The 20,332-nt window shown below is 36.6% G+C and overlaps 1 protein-coding gene across 2 annotated transcripts; it reads right to left on the reverse strand.

The window, feature by feature from the left end:
- Positions 1 to 850: 850 nt before the first annotated feature.
- On the reverse strand, positions 851 to 19,805 carry LOC120342305 (sodium-dependent glucose transporter 1C-like). Of its 2 annotated transcripts, none has more exons than XM_039411079.2 (11): positions 19,686 to 19,805; positions 13,324 to 13,421; positions 11,417 to 11,594; positions 10,070 to 10,186; positions 9,227 to 9,334; positions 7,045 to 7,176; positions 5,561 to 5,835; positions 4,361 to 4,498; positions 2,860 to 2,953; positions 2,042 to 2,175; positions 851 to 1,153 (listed from the first exon to the last, which is right to left on the reverse strand). In XM_039411079.2, the coding sequence occupies exons 1-11, from the start codon at positions 19,738 to 19,740 to the stop codon at positions 962 to 964; spliced, it is 1,521 nt and encodes a 506-aa protein (XP_039267013.2). In that variant the 5' UTR covers positions 19,741 to 19,805; the 3' UTR covers positions 851 to 961. The 2 variants fall into 2 exon arrangements, with proteins under 2 accessions (XP_039267013.2, XP_039267014.2); XM_039411080.2 differs by lacking the exon at positions 19,686 to 19,805 and adding an exon at positions 13,997 to 14,142.
- Between the last annotated feature and the right edge of the window lie 527 nt (positions 19,806 to 20,332).

Consider the following 20,332-nt stretch of genomic DNA (forward strand, 5'->3'; position numbering starts at 1 on the left):
AATAACAATTGGCGGTAACTAGAACACAAATAGATAAAAGCAATGTTTTAAAGTATTTCACTTAAATTCGGCGGGCCATAATAAGTCGTTACACGGGCCGTATTTTGCCCGCGGTTCGGGAACCCACTGACTTGAGACGTTCGTAAAAGAGGAGTTACGTGCACCGCAGCAGACGGACTAGCCCTATATTCTACATGTCAAAAGTTATGTATTAGATTTATGTAAAGCGCGTCAATCTGATCTAACACACATTATGACATAGATATATTTTATGGAACGAGGGAACTGATTGCTAATGAATAGATACAAAAGAGAATCCGTTCCTAACATTTTGAAAACCATCCTTGCTTACACTTATCTGCAGTTTTGAAAAACATGTCGACCACTGGTTGTTTTCAATTGAAATGAGAAAGTACCGAATCAAGTGGTGAGGAATTCTATTTAAATTGATTGTTAAACTTAGTAGCCCTTTTTCCGATCTAGACTCGCGGGCCATGTGAGTGTGACGTACAAAGTGACATTTTATTTTATTTACAGTTACACAATTGAAAAACTGAACTGAATTTAATTGCAATTTTAACAAATTCCTTGAGCTATTTTTAGCTAAAATATCAAAATTTGGTTTCAGTTTGGTTGTGGCCCATCAGGCGGGCAAGATTAAGGTACCCAACGGTCCTGATTTGGCCCGCGAGCCGTAGTTTGCCCATTTCAGCGCTAAGACAATGCGAACATATCAGATAAATCAGTTCAAGTAGGTATTTAGTTATCTACTTGACTAAGTCTGGTCACAGATTGTGATTAGGCCCGAGGTAGTTGATACAATGTTAACAAATAAAACAATAATGAAACATTTTCAATTTTAGAATATATATAATTATTCATTGAATTAAAAAATATATAAAGTCAGTAACACTGAAAGCGTGATTCGTAATTGCACTACAAAAACCGTTCATATAAAAATTTAAAACGCGGTTGAATACTCTTTTTCTTCGTTGTCTGTTTCTTCTTTTTCATAGCCTTTGTTCGTGGTTCCGCCATTTTTTGTTTCTTCAAGTTCTGGAAATACATCCGCACGATGACGCGAACGTGCGACGAGGCTCATTAAAATGAAAAATATTGCACACCCACAGCAGAGTCCAAGAATCAAATACATCTAAATAAATAAAATGCATTAGTTGGTTCTAGGAAAATGCGCCGCAGGAAATCCCGCCGTAGGAGATTTCGTCGCATAGCAAAATCGTCGTATTTTACTGTAAAACAAGTATTTGTGATGAAAACAGTTAGGTTTTTGAAGTAGCTTTTTTTTGAAAAAGATTCGTTATTTAAAAGGAAATACCCTAACCCTCACTGACGCTATGCGGCGAAATTTCCTGCGGCAAATTTTCCGGACACGGCATTCATTAGTTTTGAACTGACTATGACGATCAAATATTTGATTCAATCATGCAAAGCGAATGTTGCCGAAATTTTACTTAGGTGTTTATTGCAGAAAACGTTAATGATCTAACGCTAATATGTGACACAAAGTATATCTTATTGACTTTTCTTGGCTCCGATAATTCAACAATATTATGGATATTATATTATGGAATAGGTTCGTGGCAATTTGAATTGAGGAAATTTCAATATCTCCCTTCACTTCAGTTATGCAATATTTAGTTCAATTTATGCTGTTCTTATGGAGTATAGACATGACATGGGCACACTACGTCCCGTGGGCCAAATCAAGACCGTTGGGTACTTCAATCTAGCCCGCCTGATGCTGGCACAACAAACCAGATTATAATGTTTTAGCTAAAAAAAAGATAGCTCAAAGAATTTGTTGAGATTGCGATTAAATTTAGTTTTGCCACGAGGCTTGTTGTTTTCTATTTTTGTAACATTGTAAATATTGTTCATAATATGTCACTTTTACGTCACACTTACATGACCTCCAATCTGGGTGAGCGAAATTGCCCACCCCTGGCATAGACTGTCATGCACAGTCTTTGATACTCAACAGTCTCAACACTGTTACATTCTTAATAAACTTTCAACTTACCACAGAAAAGGGATTTTTATCAAACAACGCTCCTCCCGCCGGCATCATTAACATTACACCAAATGCATTTCCAATTGCGAATATGAACATGTATTTTCCAGCCATGTTTGTTACTTGTGATGTCCATGACACACCTGTACGGAATTAAAAAATGAATCTGGGTGAACACTATGCTTCAGCACATCTAGTCTATGCATCCGGAAAAAAAATGGTCAGCCATTCCCATACCCATGGACTGGTAACCGGACGAGAGACCATGGTTCGCCATATTATTAAACCACCTTATAGACTTTCCGCTCACCCGGGATTAATATGAAATACCCTATCATATTTTTGAATAGCACGTCTGATCAAGTCTGAAATTGTTCGTACTATGCGCTAAAGGGTATAACACTATGAAGTTAGAGCTTAGTATTGAATGCTAATTCTGATTTTCAACACTTGCGGTGTGAATTGTATGTGGTCGCTATATTTGGTGAGGCTGGAGAACTTCGTACAACAAAATACATAACGCCACGCAATTTTAACCCATGCTTATCGCTCATCCAGGCGGGTATTAAAATATACGTAATTACGGATTCTTGCATTAACCTATTTTCTGTCGGCACATCCATATGGGCGTCCGTACCCTTCCTTAGCTGTCGAATTCCGGTAATTGGAATGTTAATAGTGACTATTATTAACAGTGTACGATACATGAAACTGTTTCAACGCAGGTGATTGTTGCATGTTTATTGCTAACAACCTACTATCAAGCCTTCTTATCGGCTGTCTTTTGCCGAATTTATAATTAATTTTCTATATTGATAAATACTCACCACTAGAGTACAGTGTTGCAACGCATAAACCATGAAAGAATGAGACAATCCACGTTACCAATGGAATATATTCTCCCCATATACACATCACAGTCTGAAAAATAATTTATGCATACGTGTAAGAGATATACTCGATCGAAATGGTATTTTTTTCTTATTACGCTATTTGCGCGTAATTGTAACCTATTCTAAAAAACTGACCAAGTTACCAATTTGATAAATCAAAGGAAACACTCAGTAATTAATAATTTAGTTCTTCACCATGCTATAAAATACGCACCAGACATAGGGATACCATATTTTTGTGACTTCAAAGCGGGACGCCTCTAAAGACTACGACCCATTAGCTGTGATTTTGTAACTTTACATTTTCCGATTTTACCACATAGGCCTACATTTAAAGCTATCCCGGCTGTCTCCATGGACCATATTATCATCGAGAATTTATGCGCATATTCTCTGTCCAAATATCGGATTCAGTTCGAAAAATAAAAATGAATTGACGTTAACGATACCGGTACAAATAATTCGAATTTAGCCTAGTATTGGTTTTACATGCGATACGTTTTTTAACAATGTTAGCGGGAAACAACGAAACAAACGCATTCACCTCCAGTAAGTAGGCTAGCGCTGCGTTACACAGAAACAACAGTAACAAGAACATGTTCGTGTATTATGCTGGAAGGCTAAACGCCAAAGCGGGACTTTTGGCTGACTTGTCGGGACGGCGGGACAAGACGCTGAAAAGCGGGACTATCCCGCCTAAAGCGGGGCGTATGGTAAGCCTAACTAGCCATGCAGAAGAAAGTCTAACTAAATGTATTATTCAAAAAAAAAAAACACGCCAAAACGACCTTGTATGAACACTCGATTAACATCAAAAAAGTGCAGACCACGTCACCAACAGCTTTATCGGTTCATAGAACTTCATAGCATTGGGTTGCAACATTAGTAAACATCAACTTTTTTCAAATTATTTATACTATATAGTTTTCGTCATTGACAATATTAGAAAACTGTGAATCAACGATCTATAGTCAGTCAGTAGTTTTTTCACATGCCGAAAGTACACATTGTACAAGCATGATTGAAAAACAAAAAAACGAAATGCATTTCAGTGTGAAGGGAGACGCTATAAACCAGTGATAGTTATTGAACGTCACCTATGAGGGATTGAGTCCAACATTAAATCATATGATGGAAAAAAGTCAATCATAGAATACTAACAAAAGCCGGACTTTGAGGTACATTTAAGCGACCTGATATCCGGGGTCACTCTTGTTAATGGAATAAAACGACGACAGTCGCGATAACCATAGCAGTAGCGAATATTGAGCTGAAATCTTTTAGTAGTTTCGATAATAGCAGCTCCTTATACATCAGTTGCAGCATGTAGAGAGCCAAGAAACTTTACGTCATAATATGAAACACGTCACACTAACAATTCGAAGCCGTTTCAAGCTTTATTTTATTAAATATTTCTTAACTATACGTCACTTACTAAAGCTATTGTAGTTCCGATTAAGTCAAATATAATAATAGTTGAAGGTTTGAAATAATTTGAGTGAATGATTGCAGTTCCTCGCCCGATACCGAATCCCGCCCAGAATAAAGAGTTCAGGATTGAAGCTTGCGCGACCTGTGAATATAAATAATATGCTTGCTTAGTTGGTTGGGAATTTGTTCTCTAAGTGTGTTACTCTTTTTATAGCCAGGTTTTCAAAATAGTGAAGAGGGTACTCCCGTGGTATGTGTACCGGGTTAGGGTTAGGCCATAATTTTATTCTGATTTTAGTTCTATCACGAGTTCGAGGACTGTCTGTGTTAGCCAAGTGAATATATCCCCTGCCTCTAAGCTTCCGTCCCCTTACATAACTTTATGCAAAGTAGGCTATAGCTATGTTATGGTGATTGTATTCGGCCTATTTTTATGCAGAGTGTACTTACGACCGCATATTAGCAGCACTGTGCTTAAAATTTTATTTTTGACAATTTAAAAATATCTTTTGACTTTAAAAATTTGTGTAATTTCATATCTCTCAGCGTTTATACAGTACAAACAAATGTGAATATTGCTGGAAATTCTAGTGTAACTTCGATACTGTTCCGCCACTAAGATGATCGGTTGCATCTTACATGGGCGAACTACGGCGCGCGGGCCCAAATCCGGCCGTTGTGTAATTCAATCTGGCCTGCCTGATGCTGTCGCAACCAAACTAAATCCAAATTTTGATGTTTTTACCAAAATATATCTCGAAAAATTTGTCGAGTTCGATATTAAATTTTACTTTTGGCACGATGCTTATTGTTTTCCACTGTAAATATGGTTTATGAAATATACCTTTTTACGTCACACTTACATGGCCCGCCAGTCCAGGTGGGCAAAATTTTTGAATCCTGGTCCTAAATCCTTGCCTACTTCTAGGTTATCTACTGTACTGGATTTATCCGTAAAATTATCTATTGAATAAAATACCTACAGAACACAAACGTAAAACACGTTTACGCGTCTGTACCTTAATTTCATTAAATTGGGCAAAGAAAGGGAAGAGAATGTCTACTAGCCGGAAACAGTTACTAACCAGGATAAAATTATCAGTATATTCTTATAAGAAACTTCGCTCTGAAACTGTCTTTGTTACCCATGTAATGATTGTAGCAATGCTGCGGTCAAACTCAAAATATAATTGTAAATACGTACCGTAAATTGAAGACTTGAACATAGAGCAACTGAGTAAATATATCCTTGGTAGACAGTTTCACTTGTGACGCAACAAAAGTAGTAAAAGACAACAGGAACAAAGAAAAGCCAGACATCTTTGATCGGCTCTTCTGGTCGTTCTTCGGTTGAGTCGACATTGTGTGACGCAACTTTGCCTTCTACGTCACATAAGGCCATCACTGACATCACAATGGCCATTAAGATCGTGTATGTCCCGATGATAATGAAACACCAGTTGATAGGATTGAAGCTATCTGTCGGAATATTTCAAAGTATATAGTTCAGTATGAAGAATTATCGTTTTGATGAAGAATGAACGCTTGCTAGAAAATGGTACAGCGTCAAATATTTCTGTATTAAATTCTAAGAACAGAATTGAAGCTATCAGTCGGAATATCTTGAAGACACATATGTATGTATACGTGTATAGTTTATTATATGACAAACTGTTTGGCTGTAACTGGGATAAGAAATCTCGACACAAACATTGATAGTATACACACTGGCATGAATCCCGACCTCTCTTATTATTGTGGCATAATGCAACGGTACAAATCACAAATTTTTATTCTTTCATTTCATATGTATAGGTGTTGGCTAGAGACGGTAATAAGCTGGGGCCAACAAACGTTTTCTCAATTCTAGACTCTCAGCTATGGACCTCTCCGCATTTGTTTTTCAGTTACTCGCAGGACCTATGGATTAAGATTTGAATCAGATGAGATTTATGCCGATAACTTCATTTTTGCTATGGCACTCGACATTCCGGTGTATTCAATCAAAATGGAAAAGCAATTTATCAGTAAACAAGTCAATGAAAAACACATCAATATTTAACGAATCAAACAACCAATCTTCAGTCTCGGGCGGTATGTCAATTAACAGAATTTTGACACAAAAATAGGTATCTGGAACAGAACTCAACTTCAACTATTCAAGTTTAAAGCCCGTGTTCATGCTCGTGTATTTTGATTTTTCAAGATTCAACGCCCGAATTCAACAACTCGCGTTTCTCATGAATCAACGCCCAAACTCCTTGAATTTGTGTCTTATTATAAATGTATATATTAAACTAAAAAACTTAAACTTTTGTGTATCAATCAGATCAGATGATTCATGGTTTATATACATTACCTGTGAATCTTAATAGTGAATTTAGGGGGAGCTGACTTTCATGACCTTATAGTCGTACCGCTCCCTCCAGTCTATACCGAGTTAACTTGCATATTTTGTATATATTTTATTGTACCATTGCTTGTTTTCAGGTTGACGAAATAATATATCTCTGGACCTCCTGAAGTATGCGCACCAAGATGGCGCACAACCTGAACTCAGGTTGTGTACCACGTTAGGGTTCAGTTTATGCGACATCTTGGTACGCATACTTCAGGAGCACCAAATCTCTTTCTTTCTCTTGTATTCAGTTTCATTCGTTTTGTCATAATTTATAAAATTACGCTTACTTTCGTTCGCCGATCCACCAGTTGTGTTAACTGCCGGGGTGGTGAATGCAATTGTTTGGGTAATATCGTCATCCCCAGGACACGTCGTACCAGAATCCGTTACTTGACTCGCCATTTCAAGGAACGGCTTCGCTGAAAATTAATCGCATTTGTTACTTGGTAAATTTTATCTTATTTAGTTAATTTTTTCAATTGTTTAGTCGCACATTTTGTATAATATATTCCATATTTATGTACTTTAAAGTCAACAGGGCATACCAGGATGGACAAGATTTTTGTAACACGGGCCAAAAAAAAAATTGCCACTTAGATTGGGGGGCTATGTAAGTTACATTTTGCGAACAATATTCACAATGTTACAAGGCAAAGGTGGAAAACAATAAACCTCGTGCCAAAATTAAATCGCAATCTCAACAAATTCATTGAGCTATTTTTAGCTAAAACAATCAAATTTGGAAACATTTGCCAGTTTCGTTGTAGCAGCGTCACGCGGGCCAGATTCATTTCCCCAACGGGCCGGAATTGGCCCATGTCATTTCCATACTGTTTTAATAACTACATGTAATCGCAATTTCAACAAATTCATTGAGCTATTTTAAGCTGAAACATCAAAATTTGGTTGTGGCAGCATCAGGCGGGCCAGATTCAGTTCCCCAACGGGCTGGAATTGGCCCGCGGTCCGTAGTTCGCCCATGTCATATCTATACCGTTTTAATAATGCGTATATTGAACAACGTTGAAAGAAGCATATGGCTATCTGTATGAGTAAGCTTGTAACTTAACATGAGTTTCAGTGAATCATTTCTGGTGACCCTTAATCCTATAATGCTATTTTATGTCAATATAGGTAGTGCGTATATTGCATTAGTAAACAATAAACTACTGATTACTATTCCATATAACCCACCTATTCTCAACCAGTGGGCCATGGCCCACCTCTGGGCCACAGTAACATCTTAGGTGGGCCACACATTAAAAATTGCTTGAGTTATTGATAAAATAATTAAACTTTGATTGTAGTAGCAATGAGTGATGATGCTGTTTTGCTTCAACAATTCCCATTTTAAACATTAAAGAGGAACAAGATTACAAAATTACAAAATTTTTTGAGCAACAAGAGTGTGCCACTAAAGAAAAAACGTTGAGAACCACTGATAAAGCCCGTGTCAACCTCGACAAAGGACTTACAGATAAAAATAAAAGTTGGTGAAATTCCAAACATATATATAATTTGAACAACATTTGGCATTCAACAAAACCAGATACGGCGTGTAAAATCTTATTAATGGGCGCTATGCTTTGTATAGTAATGATCAAAATACGCCTGATAAATGATAGTAACAGTGAAATGGAAATTGAATGATCGTTTGGTGATATGACGCGGACAAAATACACAAAAAAACAAACAGTTCTCTTGACCTTGAGAAACCTCAATTAACCAAATATTATGAGACATTCGGGTAACGAATAAATAGATCAAACAGACAATTTGTTTACCTCTCAATAACGGGTTAGTATATTCTAGAACAGACACGGGCAAACTACGGCCTGCGGTCCAAATTGGGCCCGCAAGGTAATTCAATCTGTCCCGCCTGTTGCTGCCACAACCAAACTGAAACCAAATTTTGATGTTTTAGTTAAAAATAGCTCAAAAATTTGTTGAGATTGCGGTTAAATTTAGTTTTGGCACGAGGTTTATAGTTTTCCACTGTTGCTTTTGTAACAGTGTAAACATTGTCCATAAAATTTAACTCTTCACGTCATACTTACATGGCCCGTAAGTCTAGGTGGGCAACATTTTTTGGTCCTTCATCCAGAAACCGTGCCCACCCCTGATCCAGAACATTGGCTTTGAACGGTGGGTCTCGCCCCGCAAGGGGACGTGGACAATTTTTTGAGGGGACGTGAAGCTAATTAAAAATAAAAATATTTGTTAGATCTGATCTTGCCCGCCTTATTTTGGATTATTACATTTCTTTACTTTAGATATTTTCGTTCTATCCCCGTTTTTGCAACGTGTTTTTGAATAAAATATACTTTTGCCTTACTATATGTTATTTGTAGCTTATTGTTAGCTGGGTATTTTTTAGGTGGGGCGTAAGACTTGACAAAATGTAAAAAGGGGGGATGTGCGGCTTGAAATGTTTGAGTACCACTGGTCTAGAAAGTAACTCAATATTACCTATAACCGGAGCTAGGAATGCTCCGACGCTGAATCCAAAGTGAAAAGATTGAATGTACGGCCTCGATTCTTTCTCACCCCAAAGCTTCAAATATACTGCCTGCATGCCTTGAATAAATAGAAGGTTTAAAATTATTTTTTTGTGAAAACTGTTAGGTTATCCATTACCTTATCTGATGTAATTGAATTAGGTAAACAATATCGTCAAAACCAGAAAGATGCGAATTCTTTAAAAATCTTCTATCCTACATAGCCTTGTTCAGGACGAGGATGTGAGGATGCATCGTAAAAATTTAAATGCCTCGAAATTTAAAGGCACAACCTCGGATATGTCGATCCATGGGTTGTCCAATTCATACCCATGTTAGTACATAGCTGTGTTCGGAACGAAGGCGTGAAAACGCCCTTAAAATGTTTAGAAATTTTAGGGTTAGGGTTGGCGGCCTCAGATATCATATGTTGTCCAAGGCATAGTCTTGCTGGAAATTTTGCATATGTGGCCAGCAAGTTATTCTTACTTATTGTAAAATGAATTCGTTTTACTACTCCAAATCGTGCACAAAACCCATTTCCAATTGAAATTAAGAATGATGCTTCCACATTGGGTTCGGCAATATGTTCGAGCTATATAACGAGGATATAAACTCCTACGAAAAGTAATATACGATTGCAAGCATAAGCCAATTTGCTCAAGAGATTGAAGAGTCCCAAAGTACATAATGCTTCCTGAATCCTTCAGAATAGACATAAGGCTCATTGCAATATCATTATCTTATATCCAGACAAATCCGCTGGCAGAATATGCCGCGAGAAGCCCCATTTATTAAAGTTGACAATACATACCCGCATCCAAATACCCGAACATAAGTCCTCCTACGGTTGTTGCCACTACAAGTCCTCCGAGATTGGTTAGAAATGGCGTAACAAACATTACAATTCCATTCACACCAAGTCCAATACCTGAAGAAACGATTAGAACAATATTATTGCTCTTACAGTTTCTGACTGAGCTTACTAATTGATACTGAAGCTTATAACAGTAAATATGTGTGTGCTCATTTGTGCTCCCGAAGTATGCGAACCAAGATGGCGGACATCGGAACGTAACATGGGTAACAGGTTAGGGTTAGGCGATAATTTTTTTCCAATTTTCTTTATTTTAGTCCTATTATCAGTTCGAAGACTGGCCAAGAGCCTCCTGAGTATTTATACCTAAAATTATGGCCTAACCCTAACCTAGTACACATATTACATTCCGCTGTCCGCCATTTTGGTTCACATACTTCGGGAGCCCCCTTAATCAGTGTTTAAATTAGCTATGGTATTTGGTATGACAATTTCGCTATAATCTGCAAATATATATTTAAGTACCGTATTTATTATTATAATTTTATGAATCTTATAAGTTTTCTGAACCAGGGATATGATTTTTTTCGTTGGATGTATGCTCTCCCCGTGTCGAGAACATATTCTATGACAGAAAGAAGTTTTTTGGATAGTTGACAAAATAGGAATACTTATAGGGATAATGTTGTTATTTTAGTAAGATTTTACTGTTGTTTTTTATATTAATAATATTAATCGGAGTAAAACCAGATAATTTAGACTTATTTAGAATTATACGTTCAACCAACAAATAAAGCAAAATATACTTTCTAGCTATTTACTTATATGGGATAAATTCAACTTTGTGCAATGATCTGTTAGAAATGATCTTAGAAAGTGGCGGCAATAAATTAGGATGTGTTCCACGGTTTCGTTTCCAAAGAAATAGTCGCAAAAGAGTCCATTGCTTTGATAGGCATTTTTGAGTATGTGATGATTTAAACGTGTAAATGTCAAAATATCTTCTTAGTAGTCCGAACAAAACGATGAGCGTGGTAAATGTGAATGTCCTTATTTTAGAATCCCAAATGTGTTTTGCTTTTCTCGTGATAAACGAAGCCGCCACCCAGATTATTTTGGGTACTCTTTGGGGTTGGGCCATAATTTTATTCTGATTTTTCTTATTTTAGTTCGATTACGAGTTTGGGGACTGTCTGTGTTAGCCAAGTGAATATACACCCTGGCCCTGCTCATAAGTTTCCGCCTCTTTACACAACTTGTGTAAAGCAGGCGAACAAAATTAGTAAACGACAGTGTGCAAACGATAAAGTATTCCATTTGTGTCCAACGTATTTAATTACTCACCCAAGCTGAGTAGAGGTTTAAATTTTGTCCATTTGCTAACGACAGCACTGAAGACTGCAGAACCAACCAATATTCCAGCAGATCTACCGGTGAACATCGATGACACTTGCCGGACCTCGGCGTTTACATTGTCCGCAAGATAGAGCAGTGTTGGTCCGGTGATGGAAATGAAAAGTCCCTGAAAATAGTATGATATTATTGAACATGTAATGAACTTACAATTCGTTCTTCTAGATTGTTTTTGTTGCTGTTATGACAACACATCGACTATTGGCCCCAGTGCTTAAAGCAAGCGTAGGAAAGGCTTTGAACCAGGGACCAAAAATTTCGTCCACCTAGCCTGGCGGGCCATGTGATTGTAAGGTAAAAAGTTACATTTTAGGAACATAATCTTTAGCAGAAGTTATAAACAAAACAAAAAAACGTTACAAACAATTGCATTATGGGGGCGTCGACAAACCTTTGTCGGCACTACATTGAAACTCACATAACATTACCGTCTTTGAAAACCTAAAATACAACTTTCACAGACTACGATCATAATCTAACAAGCATGTTGCATCATACAGATTTCAATAACATCTGCTATGTAGTGCGTGCAGAATTGGTTAAAATTAGAAATTTATGGTAGCATCAGGCGGGCCAGATTGAATCACCCAACAGGCCGGATTTGACCCACGGGCCGTAGTTTGACCGTGTCAGGGTTAAAGCGTTAGGCAAAAATATATTGGCATCACGGGGTAAAATTATTGCTTTGATTATCATGCCTCACCTCACCCTGGGTGTCATAAATTGAGTGGGCAATAGAACTGGAAAAATTCCGGTACTTCCAAACTATGTTATCTATCAGTGGCTGATTATGGAGGGCTTTGTTTAAAGCAATGATCGGGAACCCATGGCTCGCGGGCACTTTTGGTGACGGCATAATTATGGCCCCCAGAAAAATCTGAAATTCCAAGGCTAATCTTACTATCTAATTACTATTAAGTTTCGAAAAAAGCGACCAAAATCCAAATTCGTTTACATCATTATTCTAAAATCTGTGTATTCAGTTGTCATCATAACGTCTCCGCATATTCTTGTGAATCCTTTTGCTAAATTGTTGTTTTTGCTATCATTACAATTGCTCGTACTGGTGCACAGGGGTGTAGCCAGGAATTTTCAAAGGGGGTGAGGTCAGAAATTGTGGTTCCATTACATTTGAACCCACGTACATTCGAACCCACGTACATTTGAACCCACGTACATTTGAACCCACGACAATTGCACCTGCATGCCATTGCACCTATGGAATTTTTTTGGTTTTACGGATATTTGAACCCATACTAACCTAACCCATGGGTTTTAGCACCCGCATATTGATTGAACCCGCGGATAAACACATGGGTTCAAATTTACATGGGTTCAAATGTACGGTCACCGAAATTGTTAATAGTCAAGTCAGACCATAACAGACCCGGATCCAAGGTCCGGGCCGGGCTAAAGGGTTTAAAAAGCGTCAAGAAATAGCCATGTATGATACAGAATTATTTTTTACCTCAGAAAAAAAATCCATTGCTTCAGCCAAAGTTTCGCTAGTTTTATGGATGTCATCGAAAAATAAATTCAAACCGATCTTTTATATTAATTATACTAAGCTGTTTTGAACTTGTTATCAGATGGAAAGCTGAAGCTGTAAGACTGTCGTAGTTTTGAAGGAGATAGGCAAACTCTTAATTCTGTTTAGAACATTGCTTCAATATTGGTGTCGATTTATTTGCAATTTTTATTTATTCAATTTATCATAAAATTTGGGAATATTTTGGTCTTCCAAGACAAGAAAAACAATGTGGGGATATAGTGACAGTTACGTTTACGGTTATTATTTTAAATAAATTTCACCAATCAATTTGAAAGAAAATACTCACGTGACCGATTCTGGCTAATGTGATGATTACAACAAGTGAAGCTACCCATCCTGTGTTTTTTCGTTCGACTAAATTGCTATCTGACGCATCGATGCTTTCTGAAAAAAAAAAATTGCATTTAGAAAAATTAGGGTTTTTGTATTTCACGGTTTGTGTTGTTCATGAATAAAATAAGCATATACGGTATATGTTTATAAAAAATATATACTAAAACTATGAGAATTCAGAGAACTCCTAAATAAAATAGGAAATTTCGGTTTGTTTCGAGCTCGGGCCTGCAAATCTAGTTAATTAGTCGGGGTCGGGTTTAATATCCACGGGCCGGGGTCGGGCCGGGCTTGAATTTTTGGTCCCGATCTTACCTCTAATCCGAAGACCGATTATAATCTAACGGAGATTTTAGAGTTTCCAAACGATACTTCATTTAATCTGTTGCAGTCTGTTATCAATAAATGCCAAATATCATGATTTGTAAACAAAAAAGTCTCTAAACATTGAAACCGGAATAAAACTACCTTAATTTTTGTAGTTCGATATTCATAAACTTAAACTTTGGAATATACAGTCAAAAATTACTTATCTTCTCATATTGTCTTTCCTCAAATGTAAAAAAGTACAAATCAGTTTTAACAGATTACCGCAGCCGTTCCGATTTATTTTAAAAATTTCCTACCTGCGTCGGCTTTATCTTTTTTCTCATCCATGATTTTTTTTTATCAGTAAATGTTTATAAAATCTATTGTTTCCAACAAAATGAACTTTATGACATCACAAAGGAACAAAATTAAATTGTGAAAATTATGCAGAAATTAAATTCAAATGCTAAACTTTGTCGCTAAAATAGAATAGAGTGAGGGTGTATCTAGACTTATTGTATATTTTTCTTCTCTACATTTATCTATAATAAAAAAAACTGTCGTACGACAAAGGTTGGAACATATATCTAGACTGATTTCTGAAGTACGATAACAGTAAATTTTAAAACTTTTTGTTTTCTGATTACATGTACCGTATTTCCCGGCTAATAAGTCGCTTTTCTAGACCCAATTGTTTGGCCTGATTTTTTTGGGGGGGGGGGGGGGAAGTATTATTCGGCAGGTATGTTTATTTTTTTGCAGAAGTCTTCTTAAACATGATTTGTTTTAGTGAGATAATAATTATAATTACCGACGGAATTCGTAGAAAACCCGCAGAATCGAATTTTTGTTTTTGTAGTAATTTATATAAAGAGTCTTTACAGCTGTAAAATATTGATATGTTCTTATTCCTTCCGCATGAGGCGTTAAGACGACATAACTATTTCAACGTACAATGGCATCATTGTGTTGAAAAAATTATCTTACTTTGTGCTTTTGAGACTCCAAGTATTATTGATATAATGGTACAGAATAATAATATTCATAACGCGTTCATTTTCCCTGTGTTTTAATATTTCCATTCTAATGTATAAATACAGCTTAACCACAAACAATTTTGGAGACTTTCCTAGTTCCGATACATAGCGCCGTATGAGTTCCTAATTAGGTATATGATTACAATTAGTTACTGGACGTAGAAGTTCCTTCCCGGTTGGCATGATCCCCGAACTTTTTAAACACGAACCAACCATCGAATACACTACAGCAGGACTACTCAACTGGCGGTCCGAATAAAAGTACTTTTATAGTTTTAAATATATATGAATAGAACTATACCACCATAAGAAGCAATTTTGATTAACTAATAATAATTAGCCGGTCGAGGAAGCGCGCGTTTAAGGATGCTTAAATATAATTTCTGGCAAGAACGGACCCAAATAATTTTTAAGTTTTCATGCAGATCTTCGGTAAAAATAGTTGAGTAACCCTGCTCTACAGTGTTGTGAGAGATTACATTCCTGTGTAAATACTTATAATAATAAAGCAATACAGGTCACACAAACTGCCAATCAAAACACCTTCGAATTATTTGAGATTAGTGACTAATTGAAAGCTTCGAATAAAATATATTTTACGATGAATCGGGGTGGCTAATAGCTTCGAATTTAACGACCGGATCGTGTCCAGTCTCGTAAAATAAGTATCTTCGATTTATCTGCATTGTACATGCTTTTTCATTGCCAGGTATCAATCGAAGCCGAAGAGCAGTCTTCAACTCCACGACATTTAGCACTTCGCGTATTACTGGCATACACCTAGAGCCGTGGTTCACAAACTTTTTAAGCCTTTTTGAAAACTTGTCAAGTCTCGCGCCCCTTTCAAAAATAACTATCTAACAATAAGCTACAGATAACATATAGTAAGGCGAAAGTATGTTATATTCAGCAAAAACGTTGAAAATACGTGGATGGGACGTAAATACACAAAATGAAAAATGTAATTATCCAAAATACGGCGGGCATGATCAAATCTAACAAATTTTTTCATTGATTACGCCTCCTTTGTGGAGCGCGCCCCACCGTTTGAGAACCACTTCACTGGCATACCTGGATGTATGTTCTTGCGTTACGCTATTTTTCAGAGGCCTATCGCATTCTGTGCTTTACGTGGTGTATTACCGTCATGCTCGTTTCTTCTGTTTGAGTTAGTCCTACCCTAGTAAACAGTCTTGCTCGATCCAAAGTCCAATTTATATTTATTGCTTGAAATTACATAATGACGAACGTGCATTTCAAGTCATGACGAATTAGCCGTATATTTTGCGCCGTATATTATGGTTTTTGTCGGGGAATGAGCTTGTGATGGGCGGATTCTGTCACGACTTTCTACGGCTTATGTTCTGCGTGTACGCCGTTCCAAGTAAGTAACTATCACTCACTAATTTTGTCGATGAATAAGAATAACATATTCTCATTTCACGAAATAGCAAGTATTGTTGAAAGAAATTATGTTATTCTTATTTATCTTTATAATACTATCTCGTTCAAGCATTTTTGTGGCGACTGACACACAAGGATCCGAAGCAGAAAGCAAACAAAGAGAAAGGATTTGCAGTTCAGTACATAACACCCCAGTACACCTCATAATTTTATTGATTCTGTTTTTATTGAGCCGTGTCCTGTCTATTATATAGATTTTCATTTATTTAGTTTTTTTTTTTATATAGATATTCAATTCAATAACCCCCTTCCATATCACCCACGGCAAGATAGTGACAGTAAAATATGTCCAACCTGACCTTGACTATTTATTTATCTATATGTTTGAAATATCTAACGTTCGTACAGTATCATTATGACTGGGATGAAGTCCCCGATTATCCACACAAAACTTGAATATATGGTCTCGAAAATAACGCTACAGGCGGCTAAGTGTAACTGAAAGCCCGACTGATGTATACAGCAGAAAGTACCGAATTTGGATTCGCCTGCTATTTGACTGAAGTTGAGATCTGGATAAAACTCACCAAACAATTTATAATCTGCCTACAACGCCATGCAATAACACCTTTATAAGACTAATAACAACTTTTGAAACATTCTCCAAACGGGCAACTGAATTAAGATACACTATACAGGGTGTTCATAAATTCCTTTACAATTTCAATTTTGTTGAGAAGTCAGTTCTCGATATATTTTAACCAAGTTTGTGGTTTTTATTCAGTAATCATTCAAGTATTTTTACTTCATTTAATACATCTGTGAGGGCCAAAACAATATACGATATCGTTTGATTCCCTTAATTTGAAAAATAAAGTTAAGACGTTATGGATACCCTATAAGGCTTATATAATTACTTCTGGTATATATTGAACTGGCATAGAAGATAACTAACTAACCCATTCGTACAAAATATATGCTTAATATCAAATGCCTGTCTGACTGACGAACTACAGTAACTTTTATCGTTTAAAAAATGTTGTACTAGTTACGAAACTGTGGCATGTTTACTTTTGTTATTAAACAAATATGAAGAAGATAGGTGTATATTACGATTAATCCTGTACGCAGAGTCAATCTAACGCCCATGCCTGCTAATATTAATGAGGCGTTTCACACGTCACTCAACAACGGGCTTAAAACAAGATGTTTTTTTTAGAATTAATAAAAAAAAACTTACAGAAACGGCTATTATTTTTATATTATACATGGTGTCCATAAAGTCCCTTCACAATTTTAATTTTGTTATGAAGTCAGTTCTCGATAAACCATTTTTTTTTTAATTAGTGTTTGTTTACGACGTAAACTTTACGTATTTAACATTTACTTCGTTTAATATTTCTATGAGGGCCAGATTTTAAGTCTTTATGAACACCCTATATCTTATTGAAAGTTACGCAAAAGTAGCTTGACATTTATCAGTAATGATTTAGTTACTACTATTGGGAAACATGCATGCAAAGTACTGGATCATCTGGGGTGCTTCACACTTCCACACTCGACAACTATATTCCCCTTCTTTCGAAATGTGAGGAAAATATTTCTGTATCATACGTAGCTAGTTTTCAAAGCTAGAAACACTACTCGTGTCCCAAAGACCCACGTTTTCTCCGCAGGTTGTTACGGTCTAACTTAACTCTTAAATTGAAACTTGCGTGATTCTCATATTCCTTGATTTTATAAACGTATGGTAACAACTGACCGAGGGTCGCATTTGTGTGGGGTGTTTCTCACCTTCACTCCCAAATAGGCTTCAGACCAGTGGTTCCAAAATTTTTCAAGCCACGCCCTTTTAAAAATTGTCAAGTCTCGCGCCCAACCTCAAAAATAACTAGCTAACAATGATCTACAAATAACAGATAGTAAGGCTTCACGCTAAGGATAATAAAGATACAAACACAACAGCACTCTGCAATCTTTAAACAATGATGGAATCATTTTATTTTTTTATTTTGAAATAAAATTTCCGAAAAAAGTCGGGCAAGGTCGAGTCTAACAAATATTTTCATTTCATTAGCTTCACGCCCCCTCAAAAAATTGTCTACGCCTCCCTTGTGGGGCGGGCCTCGTCGTTTGAGAACCACTGCTTTAGATTAACTAAAACAACTACTACGACCCGTACGGGAGGGTCGTATTTTGTTGGGATTTGCATTGCACTCCCGATTCAATATTTCGAAATGTGGGCTCGTTTTACTGCGTCAAATTAATGTATGCTATAACAAAACATCAGTGTTAGTCTATTCTGTAGTTAAAAAAATATCCGTTATTTTATAATTTCTACCCTATTCGCAATCCAAATTCGTTTCAGTTGAATGATGCAGATGGTTGTGATTAGATACAGAAAGCCGAGAAAACGAAAAAAGACGTGTAAGGATTCAGCAAATATAAATGATTGTGTTTTGATAGTGAACTTTGCGTGTTTTGTATGCTGTTGCCTAAGAATGCTATACTGTTTTATATGCTATGTAAAGAATGCAGCACTGCGTAAACACTTTTATCACTAATGTATTCGTTAGTAAATAAGCGATTTATTAATCGGCGAGATTGGTAAACACTGTATTTTTGTGTTGACCGAATTTAAATTGATAAACTGTTCCATCAAACATGATTTATAGATGGAGTTTCTCACAGAGTCGTGATGTCCTTCATATCATGATAGATATGGTTCTAATTTTACTGCAGAAGCGACCTGATGCGGACATAATACATGCAACATTCATACACGTTTGAAAATATACAGGAGGGCCAGAAACAAATAACTGGAAGAAACCGCGGGCCGCAACTTTATTTAACATTGGCTTTCTAGTTGTTGTATTGTAACGTCATATGCAAGTCCAATAAATTGGACTCAGCTATAGGATATGTAACGCAAAGGGATTGTAATTACTCACATTTACCAGATTAAACTAAACTCGTTTCGCGGGCCACACAATTTTTACTGGTGGGCCACATTTGGCCCGCGGACCGCAGGCTGCACAACCCCGCCATGTAACTATACAGATAATTCATTCATGGAAGTTGGCACCATCATAAATTCGTGCCCAATAATGTTTTATTTATCCCATCCTTAACTTTTATTTTCATCGTAAGATTAGTTTCTATTGACTAAGGCAGTGCTGCCCAACCATTTATGGCTCGTAGCCTCCTTCTGCAGGATTTTTAGCACTCATGACCCCCTGTTTATCATTCCAGTGGTATTAATAATGAATGTTATTTTGATCGATAGATTCCAAATCCTATTATGTTCATGCACAACAAAGTGCAAACACTGTGTGAAATAACTTTACCAGGTAAGGAAATTAGTAAGAACGGGTAATTCTAGTTTCCTTGCGAGGGAAAAGTGAAATCAGTTTTTCGCCTAGCTTTGTGGCCCTCTCCAACTGCTGTACCCCTGGTTGGGAACCGCTGGACTTAGATTTAACGCTTTTTTTTGCAAAGTACACTACATTTGACACAATTGGCAGTAAGTTAGATGCTCTCGTAATTATAGACAGATACAACTTACCATTTTTCAGTTGTTCGTAGCCGCCATATTTCTTCTTCATGAAATCCATAGACATAGAGATAGCTGTGGTTGGCAATTCTTATAGCATTATGGATTATAGAAACAAAATTTTAACATAATCTGCAAAATATACAAAAGAATAAATAGAATTGCAAACTTGGAACTAAATTAGAATCAAGTTATAGATAATTTCAAGCCTACACTTTTGTGTTAAGGTCTGGTCGAGTATGGAAACAGGTGGTTTATAACCCAATGGTAGAATTCAGGGGAACCGTTTTTGGAATGACTTGATAATCAGCGATCTCGCTCTTGTTTTCTTGTTGTTGTGGACGAGCACTGCAAATGAGAAACATGCAACGTAGCTAACATGCTTGACGTTTGGAAAGTTATGTATTAGATTTACGTAAAGTGTGTCATCTCAATGTAGCTTACGTAGCGACATATATTAGTATTGTGATATACAGTTATGAAGCTATTAACAGTTTTCTGAAATCACGGAACTTGTTGCTTCAGTAATCACTGTATACTACCCTACCATAATGAGCTAGCTCATTCAAGACCATAAAACAATGCAATACTGCTACTTTGGATATATAAAACTCTGCTATAAAACACTGTATTAAACAGTACTTGAAGCAAGCAGTTGA

The sequence above is a fragment of the Styela clava genome, chromosome 3, assembly GCF_964204865.1.
Source record: "Styela clava chromosome 3, kaStyClav1.hap1.2, whole genome shotgun sequence".
NCBI lineage: Eukaryota > Metazoa > Chordata > Ascidiacea > Stolidobranchia > Styelidae > Styela > Styela clava.

What these genes read in the sequence shown, in the direction of transcription:
- LOC120342305 (XM_039411079.2), bottom strand. Translation starts at nt 19,740, where the DNA reads ATGTCTATGGATTTCATGAAGAAGAAATATGGCGGCTACGAACAACTG. An exon ending in GTTCGGGTATTTGGATGCGG is followed by an intron (nt 9,335 to 10,069) that starts GTATGTATTGTC and finishes TATTTATTCAAG; the next exon opens with GCATGCAGGCAGTATATTTG. An exon ending in TGGTGGATCGGCGAACGAAA is followed by an intron (nt 5,836 to 7,044) that starts GTAAGCGTAATT and finishes ATATTCCGACAG; the next exon opens with ATAGCTTCAATCCTATCAAC.